Here is a 15,060-nt window from a genome sequence, read left to right as displayed (position 1 = left end):
AAGATTGCTTTTCCTCTAAAAAATATTAAGTCAGAAATGCTATCATAGTAAAAATGAAAACGTAGTCCCCTCCCACCCAGCTGCAAAACGGGGTGGATAACTTCCTCCAAAGCAAGGCAATTTCCACAAACATATCTACCTGTACCCAGATTTGTTACGTTTATACCTAACCTTGTAGTATTACAGAAATAAGGGAAGCAAGATAAAGCAGGTTCAAAGTGGACATCAGATGAAAACAAAGTTATCTTACCTTTCCAAATGATCCCTGTCCAAGAACCTTAAGTAGTTCAAACTGTGCTGGATCTGCTTTCTCACATCCTTCTTTCACATGGTGTGTAATAGGGATTTCTTTCACACTTCCTTCATCCTATTATTTCAAGGCAAACAAAATACAACAATGAACAGGCCTGAATTAATCAACTCTTGTTAGAAGCGCATGTAAAAGCTTGCTCTTTTCTTGGTTTTTTTGTGGGTTGCTTTTTTTTTTTCCCTAATAAAATATTCAAAATTCTAATAAGGCATAACAGAAAGCTGTTCAAATGAAGAGTTTTCCCATCCATCCTTTCTTACATAGATGCATCTAAAATTTCTAAACTGAAGTAAAGTTCTCAAAGAATGTTCATTTCTTTTTGTCATAAATATTATAACTACAACAAAGATGGGTTTTCTTACATAAAAGGAATAAATATACAGATTTTTAAACCAAGTCTAAGATGATTCTTCCGTGCTTCACGTCTGTTTTAGCGGCCTTTAGTTTTCCCAGTGATTACTCTTCTCATCTTTCCCTTTCCTGAAATAGTCTTAATGAAAGCGAAATTGAATTTCATCATTTTAGGTAATTATTGCTTTTCACAGCAGCAAATAATAAATATGGTCATCCATTTGTAGGTAGATGAACATGCATCGTTTGAAGAGCATAAATAAGATATGAGTCATCTTAAGAACTCTTGAGAATTCTTGCATCCAACAGAAGAAACACAGCTCTGGGATGCAGAGCTCATGGAGAGACTATCCTCTGTAGAGACCTACTTCAGAAAGCTGAGGGTAATTCTGAGGTACTACATAAAAGATTTAGTGTTCTGTTGACTTTTTCCTGTTACTCTCATCTTTAGCAAAGCAGGGCACAGCAGCTACAATTGTGAAAAGACAAACATTCATGATGAAAACAAATCAGATGATGTATTGCAGCTCTTATGGTGTAAGAGAAGTTTCTGCGAGCCAAAACAAGAGAGCTGTTAAAATAAGCACCCTTGAAACTACAAACTACGTGCTAAGGCCCAGAACAGCAACCTGAGCTTGCACGTACAACAGGAGCGGCACTCCTCAGCCCTATCAAGAATACCAACTAATTTCTTGCACACTGCAAAATCACAACAGAAAATCCCACCCAATCTGCAGGACTTTGATGTCTTTAGGGTATCCAAATGATTATTAACTGTCCTCCCATCCTCTTTAGGCCTTCATCTTGAAAGCTTCTCTTAGTGAAGACCAGAAAAACACCCTCCCAACCTATGGTGTGTTGCTGTCCCTCAATGACAAGTATGAACACCACCGGAAAAAAACCTGACCACTTGATGAAACAGCTGGTTTTAGAAAAGATCATCATTCTATAATTAGGTTGACTACAGGAAGTCTTGCTGCCCAACACCATGCATTAAAACTTATAGTCAGCATTATCAGACTTGATACAGAAGTATCTAGATGAAACTCTCTAGGTGGGTTTACACAGAAATTCAGGGTAGAAATCTGATCATCTGAAAAAAGGGGGCAATCATCACACTGCATTTACTGTCTATGCCTTAATTGTTTTGATTGTCCTGAGGGGGAAAGAAAGAGTTCAAATTAACATCTCAGTATATTCACAAACTGTAGTTCAGCTGTTACTACACATGAGTCTTTTCCCCTCCCCTACATCTCTTATTTCATATTCTTCCTGGAAAAGGCCTCTTTGTTCCGCCTGCTTCCCATGCAAAGGTAGGTATTAACACAAGACACTGCTGGATAACAAAGTTAATTCTTTAATTCACACTCTAAGCTACTTTATTTCCCTCTGTTCACAAAATAACAGCTGGCATACACTTATGATACAGTGCATACATCTCAACTTCATTTCATGCATCCATCTTGTTGACTATGCATATACGTATTCATAGGAAAGCCGCACGTATCTTCATTTTTACTTTTTTTTTTTTTAACACATGCCTGGAATTTAAGGCAGGTAAGAACACTAGCCTTTCAAGTGATGTGATGACAGATGAAAGCAGCAAGTCGTCTAGTTATACACCAAGTCGTACAACAGACTTAATGGCTGGTTCTTTCTATGAAATATGCAAATACTCTATTTAGAAGCCTTTTTACTTCACCATCCTAATTTGTATTCCTTAACACTGTGAACCTTCGCATGAGAAAAGATCTTTAAGAGTTCACCTGCTCTTCTGTTTATCACCCACCTTGAGTCATTAGCCTGTGACATCACATGTGGTTGCTGTGGAGACTGATAGAGTATTTCTAAAAGTGAACTGAGGAGAAAAAAATGTTTTCCATGCAAATAAAGAATAACTTGAGATGTGTGAGATGAGTTATTTTTTATAAAGTGTTTTACCTTCACAAAAGATGTCTATACAATTTCACCTACTTAACTATCATTAAAGTACTAAAAATTGGCATGACTGAAGTACAAAAAGACCTCTGCATCATCAACAAGAAATAAGCAGGTAAAGAGTTGAACAGATACACAAGCCAGTTTCATTTTCATTTCTAGTTTGGCCTCCATGAACTGCAAATTTGGTTATCTGGTTTTGTGCTCTGCCACTTGAGCAGCAAATCTATTTCAGGGCTCAGGTACTAGCTCCCACTGAGTCACCTTGCACAAGAGGTAAGTATTCCCAGCAGGTTCAACAGAAGACAAAGCACTGAAAGAAACGCCACAATCGGTTATGGCTTTGTGCCATCTTACTTCGTTACAGCTTGACTGGTATGTAGCTCCAAGCACCTAACAAACAAGCTCAGCAACATCCTTCTGGTTCAAGTACAGTAAAAGATTGAGATAACCCATTGCTCATCATTCTTTGCTACGTGTAAGATGACTATGATACTGATTGTTTATTTACTTACTCCACACCAGGAGAAGTCCAAGCACCACATGTTTCTACCCTCAAGAGTTTATTCTCCAAATCACTTACTTATAAAGTTGTTATTGCAATACAAAGCAGTGGTTACAGCTGGCAATAAGATCTACTTGATACCTTCTCCCATGATCCTGTTCAAAAACATACGGATGAGCATGTTCAAAAATGGCCCATTTTTCCGTGCAAAGTCAGGCATTTCACCACATACAGAATTAGCCTGAAGTTTAGTCCAAGATTTAGCCAGCATACAGAACACTGATCTTCAGCATCTCCTAAATATGAACATCACCAAGGCACTGGACAAAAATCATGCTCGACAGGGTTTATCTGGGATATTTCTACATAAAAGTCAAATTAACATACTGGTATAAAAATTAATTCTGTTCTAAACCAGCAGGAATTAAGCACCTTCTAGAGGAATGTACAGCAACTACATTAAAAAATACAAAGGAAGAACAGATGACAGTGTAATAAGAGTGACATTAAGCACTCTGTGTATAAAAGGTTCAAGGTTGGACTGAGCATTTTCTGAGGTTGAGGGATCTGCAAATGCTTTCTCCAGCACACAGAAACTGTTTTCCATAAAGCACTGGCTCATGCAGCCACCTTTCCCACACAAGGCACTTACGGCCCCGACCCAGGTATTAATTTTGAAAATCATCTTTGAGACTTAGAGCCTCTTTAGATCTGGTCAAATAAAATGATAGGTTAAAAAGTTATTAAAGAGCAGGGAATGCATAAATTCTGCTTCAAAAGGAAGTCATGCTAATGAGTGTCTAAACTGAACATCTATCAGATATACTTACGTGGTAGGAATATGGTTCACCTTCTTCCATGGGCTCATCTGCCATTTTAAGGCCATTTAGCTGGAGAGGGGAAGGAAGGGGAATGCAGAAGAGAAAGAAAAAAACACAACAAAACCAACATTAAGACCTAAAAATTTCAAATAAGCAGAGTTCATCATTTGACCAATTTACATTTCAGAGCACACAAATGAAAACTGGTGGTAGTGTTGCTCTAATTTAAAACTGTAGTTTCAAACAAATACTACTACTTAGTAGTTATATTTAGCATCTCCCTTATGTGTCATTTAGCATACCCCTTTGTAAATGCCATTCCACAGTGTTCTTTAATGGGAATTAATTTCAAATTCCTTCTTTAAAACCTACAGATACCATCCAAACAAGATGACACTAACATAAAATTCTTCCGTTATACACAAAAATTACGTTGAGGATGCTTTTCAGAAACCTAAAATCTGCTGCTGAAAATTAATTTGCAGTTTAAGGAGAAAAGATTCAAAAGTGATTTCAAGTCTTTTTGGGGCAGGAGGGAGAAGTGCAAGAGTAGGTAGAACAGAGAATACATACCACAGATTTCTTATGCACAAAACCAATTACCTATTTCCTTAAAAAATTAGACTCCTCTAAAAATTCACTTGCATCAACAGTTATTTAAATATCTAGCAAATAGAATACTCAAACTTTAATGAAGTATTTTAGAAAACATAGATCTGTATATTATTTGTGGATCAATTTCAAAAATAACACTTTTAAGAGGCAGAAAAGTGTGATATGCACCTGGACAGAAGCAAATAAATGACACGCTCTTAAATGAGCACAATACTTCCTAGTAGTTGCCTACCCCCACCCGCCACCAAAAAACAGTAAAAAGAAGATACCAAGTCCACAGTCACAGTAAAAAAAAAAAAAAAAAAAAAAAATTAAGTTATTCAGTTTAAGCTCTCCTTAAGTAAGAAAAAATTCAGTGCTCCTTAAAAAAACTGAAAAAACTGAAAACTTAAAAACTGAAACGGTAAAAAAAAAACCACCAACAAAACAAATAAAAAGGACATGCTCTGCTTCAACATGCAAAGCATTAATTAAAAACTGGTAATACCTGACAAAATGGGTGAAGCCAATTATGGATTTTGCTAGTGATAATTGCTAATTTATTTACATGTTAATTGTTCAGCATCACTACCTTCCTGTGGCATAGATCTCACACAACAAAATACTAACTAGAAATAACAGAAGGAAACTCAAACTACTTTTCCCCTGAAAACAGAAGTTGAACCAAGTAAGGTCTTAGACTGGGTAATGACCTTTTGCTTGTGCTTCTGAATTTATCTAAAATACATGCCTAAGATACTGAAATATGGTATGATTATCAGTATGTGAATTGGTAAAACGCAGAACTACAAAGAATCTTGAAATGCCATATAGACCATGCCCCTATTTAAAAACAAAACAGAAAACCTGACAAACAGGTAAGGCTGAAGGGACAGGTTTATACCACCACAATTGCATCATCTAAGCAAACCCTCAACCACTTCCACTGCTTCTTCTAGGACCCTTGATTTCAAGTACTGCTTTTAAGAGTTAACTCCTAAATTAATGATTTTGATAAAATTAAATCTCCAATTTTTGTATCAAGATACTGGCACTTACTTTTGGACTATATCCTCACTGAAAAAAAAAAATATCAAGGAAAGTAGCATGAAGCTTTGATTACTTTCACTCTTCTCTAAGTTAATATTTATTTTAACCACAGTTTACACACATACTCTTCACATTAACTATAATCTGTCAGTTTAACCAAGCACTAGCATATTCACACGTTCATCATTCATATCTATCATGCATTGCCACCCTAATTTCTCAAGGCCAAAAACACTAACCTGGATTCAGAAACCTCACATACACTACAGAAACCAATGCTACTAACTAATTTGCTGCATAACTAACTTGTTTTTGCGTATTTTTTCCAAATTAAATACTGGGAGGGATGGGAAACACTCACTATACTTGTTATTGTATGAACTAATTGAATACATCACGAAATGATACCAAAGTTCAGACCAGATATGAACTCCAACCTCATTTCAGACAATTCACTGCCATGTAATTTCTTCTCACAATATCACTTGATTACATTCAAGCATGAATCTATGTGAGGCCCACCAAAGTTGTCCAAAAATCTTATTTGGACCTAGTAATAAAATGGGTTTCCACTCCAGGTGCTCAGAAATATGATACAATTCTTCACTCATGGACTTTAATTTGAAGTGAATTTACTGTGCATTTCACCTTTTCTTTCTTTAAATATGGTCAACATTTTCCAAGTTTTGTTACTTAAATTTAAGCTCTGGATACAATACTACCAGCCAGAAGAACTGTAGATACACTGAAAACAATAGCTTAACTCCAGGCAATCAGATACAGAAAGCTGTCACTGCTGGAACGGGGTTTTGAACCAAAAATTAGCATGTTATTTGATCTACATAGTTCCTGAGCACACCATGTAAGCATACTTTCAGCTTTCTAGCAAATCAAATATAGTAAGTTATAGGATTTTTATGGCAGGTAATCAAATGTCATGTTAATTAACAATTTCCTACCGTACACTCTTCCCCTTCATTGTTGCTCATGGTCTTTTTTCTCCTGTCCAGTCTCTCTATAACTACAAAGACTGGGATGCCTGCCAATTTTTAGTCCAAAAAATTTTATGTTCAAGTGCATGAATCTACTTTTATTGCCTGATATACACAACTACACTTTTGCCTTATTTGTTTGTGAGCCCTGGTCACCATCCATTAAAAAAACCCAACAAAACAAAACAAGCAACAACAAACCTGTTGGATTGTAATCCAAAGTCTAGTAGTTTGCTAGTTATTCAGTTAAAAAATTCATTGACAAAAATTAAATCATTACTGTTCTGTGCAGTTACTTATATTGGCCAAGTTTCAGTAACTAGAAGTTTCCACTGTCTCCCATATTAGGCAAAAATTCACACCTCTGTGGAAACCAAAAACAAAATTCTGCTTCTGCAGCCAAGTGGGACCCCTTTTAGTGATTTAATCATGAATATTTACACACAAACATATATAGAACAGAACTATTTTAACCTCTAAGTCATTACTTACTATGTATCTATGAACATACAAATTTAATTTTTTATTGAGAATTAGAAAGCACATATCTCTATAAAGAGAACAGGTGAAAGGAAGCAAGTACCATTATTCTGAAGAAGATTCTTTCACCCTTGAATCATTTTGCTGTTCAGTACTGCTAAAGTCCTACAACTAACAGAACACTTTAATTATTAATTTTCATTAAAACACAAACTAAACTCGGACATTTAGGCAAACAGTGTCAATACTTTCCAAATACAAATTTTGAAAATTACACAAAGCACTCCACATTATTAGTATAAAAATAACCAAAACAACTCTATAAAAAGATGAGAACAACGTTAAGGTCAGACGATCTGGCAGGTAAGAAACTTACTTTTCCAGAGATGCAGGCTAAGAGACCCAGTCCTCCGATGCCAAACTGCCTCTGAGGTAACGCAGCACAATCTGCCTTCTGATTTAAATAGCTGCGATGGATCCCATGACTCCCTGGGACCCTATTACCTTGGGAGAATATCCAAAGGGCTTTTGTGGGCTGGTAAAAGGCTTAGCTACTATTGCACATGTTTCTCCTCTGATAATTACAGCAGAGCAGAGGAATCCCAGTATTACCAAAGATTTGAACCATCTTCCCCTCTACTTTAAGGATGTTTTAACCGTTTACATGGTAAATGTGTTATGGTTTGGTGGGTCTACAGGTTGTGGCCGAAAGAACCTAGACAAATGGTCAGCAAAACCACCTCACTACAAGGAAAAACAGCAGAAGATGTAAAGCTGGTTCATTCTGCCCTGTTTTTACACATCCTCATTTAGGCATTCAAACAGAATTAAAAATTTTATAGAAAAAACAGAACTGGGAATTTTATAATGTTATTAGGAGTAGAAAGCATTATTTATCACCCCTCACATATAATCTAGTCTGACTTCAAACAGGTAAAATTCTACATAAGGATCAACAAAAGCTTCTGCATTCTCCCCAGTTCCTCCTTCACTGTGCTTAATTTGCTAAGTTACTGCAGCTACAGTCGGTCACCAGATCTACATCTCTCAATTCTTCCAAATGAACACAAGACTAACCAGTTTGCTTCCCCACATACAAAAGTATTACTTCAAATACTTATTTCAAAATGTTAGAGTGGAAGCTTACATTAGAAACCCCAATTATTTTGAAAAGACTTTGAAAAAATCCTTTGAAAAAAAATTCCTGTTAAGACAACCACATTTGTTCCTCATTTATTCTGAATTACATCTGCAGAGAGTTTGCATCATTAATTTAATTAGCAACACATTGGCCTACTGAATCTGATTTCCTGAGATAAGTTTAAGAAATCTGGGGGTTCTGTGCACAGCCAAGCAGGTGAGGGGGTTTATGATTTTTTTTTTTTTTTTTTAAATGTCTAAAAGTCACTGTGAACAAAACTGAAGCTTTAAGGCACCTATTCTTCCTATAAAACATCTACAACTTTTCTCCGTGCAAGTCTTTTTTTTTTTTTTTTTTTTTTTAAACTGTAGATATTGTTACTGGGTGCAAGTGCCCAAGGTGGATTCAGTGCTCTTTACAGCCTGGGCTCGCATACTTTTGGGAAGGAAGAATTTCTCCCAGTGCAGCAGCCAACCCCACGAAGTGGAAGACGAAGCAGTGTTATTAGGGTTACCCGACACTGAGTTACACCAACTAAAGCCGAGTCCCACCCTACCACGATGTGACCAGAGGAAGGACGTCCTGCCGATGGCAGTGCCCACGTGAGACTCTGCAGGTCTACGCCGAATTTTCTTCTCATCCGCTCACCGCCTGCACAAACCCTGTGCTAGCCTCACTCCCTCAAATCCTCTCACAAAAGGAAGAGGCCAGGTAACTCACTCATGCTCTCTTTAAACGTACCAAGTAAAAGAAGATAAAGCCATCTACCTTAAAAACAAAACAAAAACCTTAAACCCATAATCAGTTACTAGGGAAAGTTATAAAGTTCTTTTCCTGTGACAAATAAATCATACATTCAGACAAGATAACAAACATTCAGCAACATATAATTACTGATTTTAAGAGAACATTTTGATCCTTCCCATTATCAGACATCAGGGGAGAATTCTGTGTGTCTCAGACTAGTTATAGTTATGCGAAGACACAAACCTAACCGTCAGCACAGGGATCACTGAACCAGTAAAGGACTCGAGATCTTTTCACTACTGCCTGTCTAGTAGACAACTGCAACCCTATCATCAAAGGGCAAAAAGCAGACAGTCTTGAAATCATGTTTAATGGCAGGTAAGAGAACACTGGAAAAGGGTTAAGATTTAAACTTGATAAAAACAAAATATTTCTAACTTTATTCTTAATGTATTAAAGTACACCTACATAAATATTAAAATTCTAGATATTATGAGTTAACAAAATACCATTCTTCTGATTTAAGGTTACTGTGAAGTCTCTCCAAAGCCATCCTGTGGGAACGAAGGTCAGCTACCTCGAACAGACTCCCCCAGCTCTTTTCAGAGACTCAGGATACCATAGCAGATGTCCAAAATAATCTTCAAAAGTGGTATACCAAAACAGAATAATTATTATTATTATATTGCAGCACTTTTCAATGCATAAAGACACTCATTGTTTGCCATTTAAGAGTATTAATGTGCTTACTTTTTTTTTTTTTTAAAGGCAGCTTGTTCTCATAAGTCTTTATAAAAACCTGTACATTGTTGCAATGGCTGAGGGCACTTAATTCAAGTTATGGGCCATACTATTACTCTCTTTTCTTAACATAACACCACCTAATTGTGGAGGCTTTCAGAGATGCACAAAACTAGGTAGCTGAGTCATCCATGTCACTGCCAGTAATTACTCACAAAGGAGTTATGCAACTCCTAACACTGACAAAATTCAGTGGCCTTTGACAGACCAGGCTCAGAACATGCTTAAGAGGATGGACAGAAAACATTGGCCAAAATCAAAGATATATTTATTTAAATTGGCACAGGCAACAGATTATGCACAACAGCAGCAAAGCTCAACTCATGAACATGCTTTTTGGAAGGCAGCAACTTGCAATGCAGCCATTCTCTAGCAAAATACTTTAGTTTCCAGTCACTTCGTTGTTTCAGCCTTGTCTTCCTTGTCACTGTCAGCCAACTAAGCAACTAGTTTCTGAAGTATTTCAAAAATAAATATTTGACTGAGGTTGCATTTATGCATGCACTTCAGTCAATTACACTTCTTTTTATTAAATGCATGCAAGACTAATTTTACTGAACAGGCAGAAAATTCCAAAGTTACTGTATTCTGCCCCATTCCAAGTATTTTTGCATTTCGTTCAGCTTGGTCAATAAAATGTTAACATCTACTGGTTCTTTGTAGACTGCAATCGTACTTTAATAATCTACAACGGCTGATTATAATCAACACCCTCATACCTATTTTTATTACCACAAAAATACTTATTAATCCTATATTTAGGAGGAAAGAAGTTCACTCAATATTTGAAGCTTAGACTGCATGACACACGCCCTTCCCACCTATTCTTAAGGAATTCCCACAGTCACAAAATTGCTTCACAAGTGACACTGTCATATAGGAATATAAGAACAGACAGGAACAGCACAGCACCCAGCCCAAAATGTAATCCTTAGCACTTCAAAGACCACCAATGTGAAAAAGGGCAAAATAATTCAATCCTAAATTTCTTCCAAAAGTTCATGTTGGTTTTATGCCTTGAAGCATGAAAATTTGTTTCCTACCTTCACGATTGCACCCTTCCCCTGCCAACTGTTTTTACTTTGTCCAGTCAACACGAGCGTTACTTCACTGGAAATGCACTTATTTCTAATAACGTAATACTGAATTTAGTCAACACCTGATTCCTCGGGGAGAACTGTTTCTCTAATTTCTCCTCCTATGCTACAACTGATGTACAAGAGCCCAAGTAAGTTAGTCCTCAAAATATACGAGGACTTCACAGTAATACTGTTGACTGTGGTTCCAGTGAGGCCGAGGTCACCGAGATCTATCAGACTGCCAACGTAAGGATGTAGTAAGTACTACAGGCTATAATTAATTCTATAAAATTTAAGTGAAGAATCCAAACGAAACCAAAATTAATTTCAACATAAAATAAATATTTGTTAAATCCCCAAACCACATGAATGTAGAATTCCAACAAGTGAAAAGTACTACAGATCCCTGAGATGCACCTAAAATAAAGCGTTATGACAATAACAAGTATTTGTTAATGTAATTTGGGAACTTCATACACAACTTGAAGAATCGAATCTGGTTTTGGTATAAACGAAGTCTCAAATGCTGCTAGCCAAATGCAACACGGACGTAACAAACATGATGTCTCATTTTAATCAGAGCGCAACTGAAATAGTTTTACGCAGACCCTGTTAAGTGGTTCATGTACGGGCTTGAGGAAAATATAATTTAAAGAATGACTGTTGCAAACAGTTGCCTTCAGATGTTGTGAACACAGAGCTGGTTCAGTTGGACATCCACCATCCCATGCTTTGTGGGCTAGACGAGCGTGACTTCAGAACCAGGCTCCTACAGCAGTGCACTGCCAAGCTCAAGTCTCATTATTCGCCCAAGCCCAGTCAAGTATTCGAAGATAACTTAAATGTCACCACTGTCAGCAGAACTACCCGTGTGAGCTTTGCTGCGTTGGAGCTAGGGCTGGTTCTCCAGCCACACTTGCTAACTGCCAATACAATATTTATGGCAAAATCTGTACGCAAAAGCAGCACTGAACACAGTACTCTGAAAGTAGCACCAGCCTCGACGGAGGGGTATTTGTCCAGCCAAAAAAATACTGAGAGATGCACAATAACCACAAATGTTCACATTGCAGCTGCAATACTCCAATCATTTTAACACTGATGTATCACAATATTCTTAAAGAACAAATCAACGGGGCCCAGAAAGTTCTCACACCTTCAATAATCTTCATACCTTAACTACAGCATACTATTTTTACAAACCATAAGATTAACAAATAAGCCTTAATACTTCTGCTGACTTTTTAATCCTTACCTGTAGCTTCACTAGCGTAATTAGGATTTCTCTAATATTAAGGTACAGGGACTGCATCAAGTATTATTAGATCATTACAATATTTTAAAGTGTTAAAGTGTAGCAGCCATGGTGTAGAAATGCATGTCCAGTAATTATAGTACTTGGAAGTAGCACTCTGTAGACACAGCTACAGAAAATTAAAAAAAAACCAAACCCAACTCTAAGAAATTTAAAACCTCATGGCTTTATTCCTATCATGAATTACTGGAGTTTTTTTTTTCTTTATATGTATAAATTTTTATCAGAGAGTAAAATTTCCACAAGATCCTTTAAAGGATATCCTTTCACTCTTCCCAAAACTTCAACCTACGCCTGTTTTGCGCACTTCGTACTTACAGATGAATTTGCTACAGACCTTTTTACTTACGATAAGAAAAGCCTACTGCATCACGGAAAGCAAGTCCAACCAGTTTTAAGAAGCTTTATTTAGATAACATCTTTTGTGCGTCTAATACACCCAGGTGTAATCTTTTATTTGTCATACCTGATGATACTTGATATGCAATCCTACGCTTCTGATTTAAAAGTGCAAAAGTTTTAATACTCGAGTGTCACATTCTGCTGAGATATTATTACAGCATAACCAGTCTTACCATTTATTTTCTTTTAAATAGCATTTGGTACTTGCTTATGGATGCACCTAGAGTGCTAAGCAATACCTTGAAGACACTCCCGACGTCGTTCCTTATGTTTTGGCACGCAAACCTCAGTCACACGCTCCTGGTTCTTTCTGTTAGTTGTGCGTACGGTAATTATTGTGTAGCTCTTCAACGAACAAGCAAAGGGACCCCCTCCCAGTGACAACCCACCTGGATGCGCATCCAGATTAGTACAGTCAAATTTTCAGGAGAAGTTAAAGTAACTTTCCACAGGCGCTACGGCCATAAAACCGCGTTTACAAAAAAATCCTCCGGAGCCGTACGTTAACCGGGAACCGACAACCGTGACACGAACACCGCCACGAAGCACACCGGCCTTCGGCGCTCTTGAACAGACGTTTCTTCCCACCAGCTAACTTGGCTCTCCTCTAACTCCACACGTGTTCCTGCCGCCTCGCAGCCCGCACCCCGGAGGGCAGCGCCGTTTGCCATCGCCTTCCCAGCCCTGCGGCCGCCGCCGGGCGCGGCAGTGGCGGCGGCCGCCGAGGGAGGCCCGGGGCGGGGGAACGGGCCCTCCCGCCGCGGCGGGGACGGGCAGCGGGGTCGCGCCCGGGGGCCGCCGCCTTCCCGGGACGGGCCGGAGCCGGGGCCAGCTCCCAGGAAAGGCCGGTCCCGGCGCGGCTGCTCCGGGGGACGAGGCGTGAGCAGGCCAGGTGCCCGGGCGGCGGGGGAGAGAGAGGAACCGGGGCGGAGGGGGGATCCCGAGGGAGGCGGGGAAGCGGCGCCGGCGGGGGAGAGCGGCGGACAGACCGGGGGCAGCGAGGCGGGGGGCGGGGGGGGGGGGGGCAGACCCGCGAAACCGGGGAGGAGGAGGCGGGGGGGGCCGGCGGGGCGAGGCCGGGGCCGGGGGCGTTGCGGTCTGCCCGCCCCCGGCCCCACCGCTCCCAGGCGGCGGGGGCCGTGGAGGCAGGTGCCCGCGGGGGAGCCGGCCGCGGTGCGGGGAGCCCCGCCTCTCCCCCCCCCCCCCGGCCCCACACTGACCTCGCCGCCGCTCACGTACAGCTCCATTTTGTGGCAGGGCTCCGGCTCCTCCGCGTCCTCCAGCGGTGCGAACGGCACCATGTCCCGGCTCTCCTCTTCAGCCGGGCAACCGCCGCCAGCCGTTGCACATTCCCCGGCCCTACGGACCGGCTCAGAGGCGGCGGACGGCCGCGGCGGGCCCCCTCCTCCTCCTGCCCATAGACCGCGGCGGCGGAGCTGGGGCTGGGGCTGGGGCGGCTGCTGCTGCTGCTGCTCCTACTGCTGCTGCTGCTGCCGGCCGGCGGGGGCGGCTCCGCTCTGCGCTCCCCCGCGCACACCCCCCAACATGGCGGCCGGCGGGGGCCGGGCCTGCGCGGCATGGGGATGACGTCAGGGCGGGCCGGAGAATCCCCTGCATGGGGGGGGGGAGGTGGGGGGTGGGTGGTGACGCGCGGTGACGTTAACGTTCCCTCAGCCGGGCGGCGGCCGGGTGAGGGGGGATAGGGATGGGGATGGCGAAGGGGGGCGACACGCACACGGTACCGGCCTGCGGAGCGGGGAGGGTGTCCGGTTAGGGCGGCCCCGGAGCGCTGCCCTCCCGCCTGAGGGACGGCGGTTCAATAGCCCGTGGGTGCGCGGCGGCAGCTGGACGTTCCGCCCGAGTCTGAGGGGAGACTGAGGGAGGGTCTCGGCGAGGCGGCGGCGGAGGGGGGGGGGATTTGGAACAAAACAAAGGGGGTAAAAATATCGATGGTGTGGAATGGGTGAAGTACCCGGCCTGTGAGAGACCCTTGTCCCCTCAGCCCCCAGAGAAATGCCCGGTCCCTACCTTAGGTGCCTTGAATTCCCCTCATAAGCGCCGGCGGGCCCACCTGGGGAGCAGCTCCCTCCTACGGAGGCGACACGGCGGGCAACCCGGCTGTGAGGAGGGCGGCTCTCGTTCGCGATGAACTGACGGGGGGGGGGTGTGGAACAAACCCAAACCCCCAAAAGTTTCGTTCTGTTTTTCAAAATTTCGAGGTGGCAGGATAGGAAGCACAGGCGGCCGGGAAGTGGAAGAGCATAGCCTGGTTCCTGCGGGTTCCTGGTGAGATGAAAAGCGTGAATAAGCTGTGTGCACGTCTACAGGAGAGTGGAGCAGCCTGCTTCACCGTGGTTACAAACACCAAGGGGATGGACTCCTTTGTTTCCAAGCGTGTGTTTAGAGAGAAATACTACCGTATTTCCAAACCTGAGGGGGTAGAAAAAAGACCATGGATGAAAAAATAGTATTTCTCCATCACCGTTGGATCTCAGGAGCGGGAAAACACTAGATGGTACTGTCAAAAATATATA

The 15,060-nt window shown here is 41.4% G+C and overlaps 1 protein-coding gene across 3 annotated transcripts in view; it reads right to left on the bottom strand.

Moving 5' to 3' along the window:
- RPS6KA6 (ribosomal protein S6 kinase A6) overlaps positions 1–14,588 on the bottom strand; it is a 44,779-nt gene extending 30,191 nt beyond the window's left edge. Inside the window, exons 1-3 of one of the 3 annotated variants that reach the window (XM_052813457.1) lie at positions 14,555–14,588; positions 3,935–3,994; positions 251–367 (exon numbers count right to left, since the gene is read on the bottom strand). In XM_052813457.1, the coding sequence (XP_052669417.1) occupies positions 251–367; positions 3,935–3,979 (162 nt within the window). In that variant the 5' untranslated portion in view covers positions 3,980–3,994; positions 14,555–14,588. Of the gene's footprint in view, positions 1–250; positions 368–3,934; positions 3,995–13,746; positions 13,984–14,554 lie in introns of those variants that run through there. The other 2 variants (XM_052813454.1, XM_052813455.1) reach the window with 2 other exon arrangements.
- Between the last annotated feature and the right edge of the window lie 472 nt (positions 14,589–15,060).

This window comes from Harpia harpyja, chromosome 18 (genome assembly GCF_026419915.1).
Source record: "Harpia harpyja isolate bHarHar1 chromosome 18, bHarHar1 primary haplotype, whole genome shotgun sequence".
Classification (NCBI taxonomy): Eukaryota; Metazoa; Chordata; class Aves; order Accipitriformes; family Accipitridae; genus Harpia; species Harpia harpyja.
The sequence above is the reverse complement of the archived record's forward strand: the minus strand, read 5'-3'. Positions and strand labels throughout refer to the sequence as shown.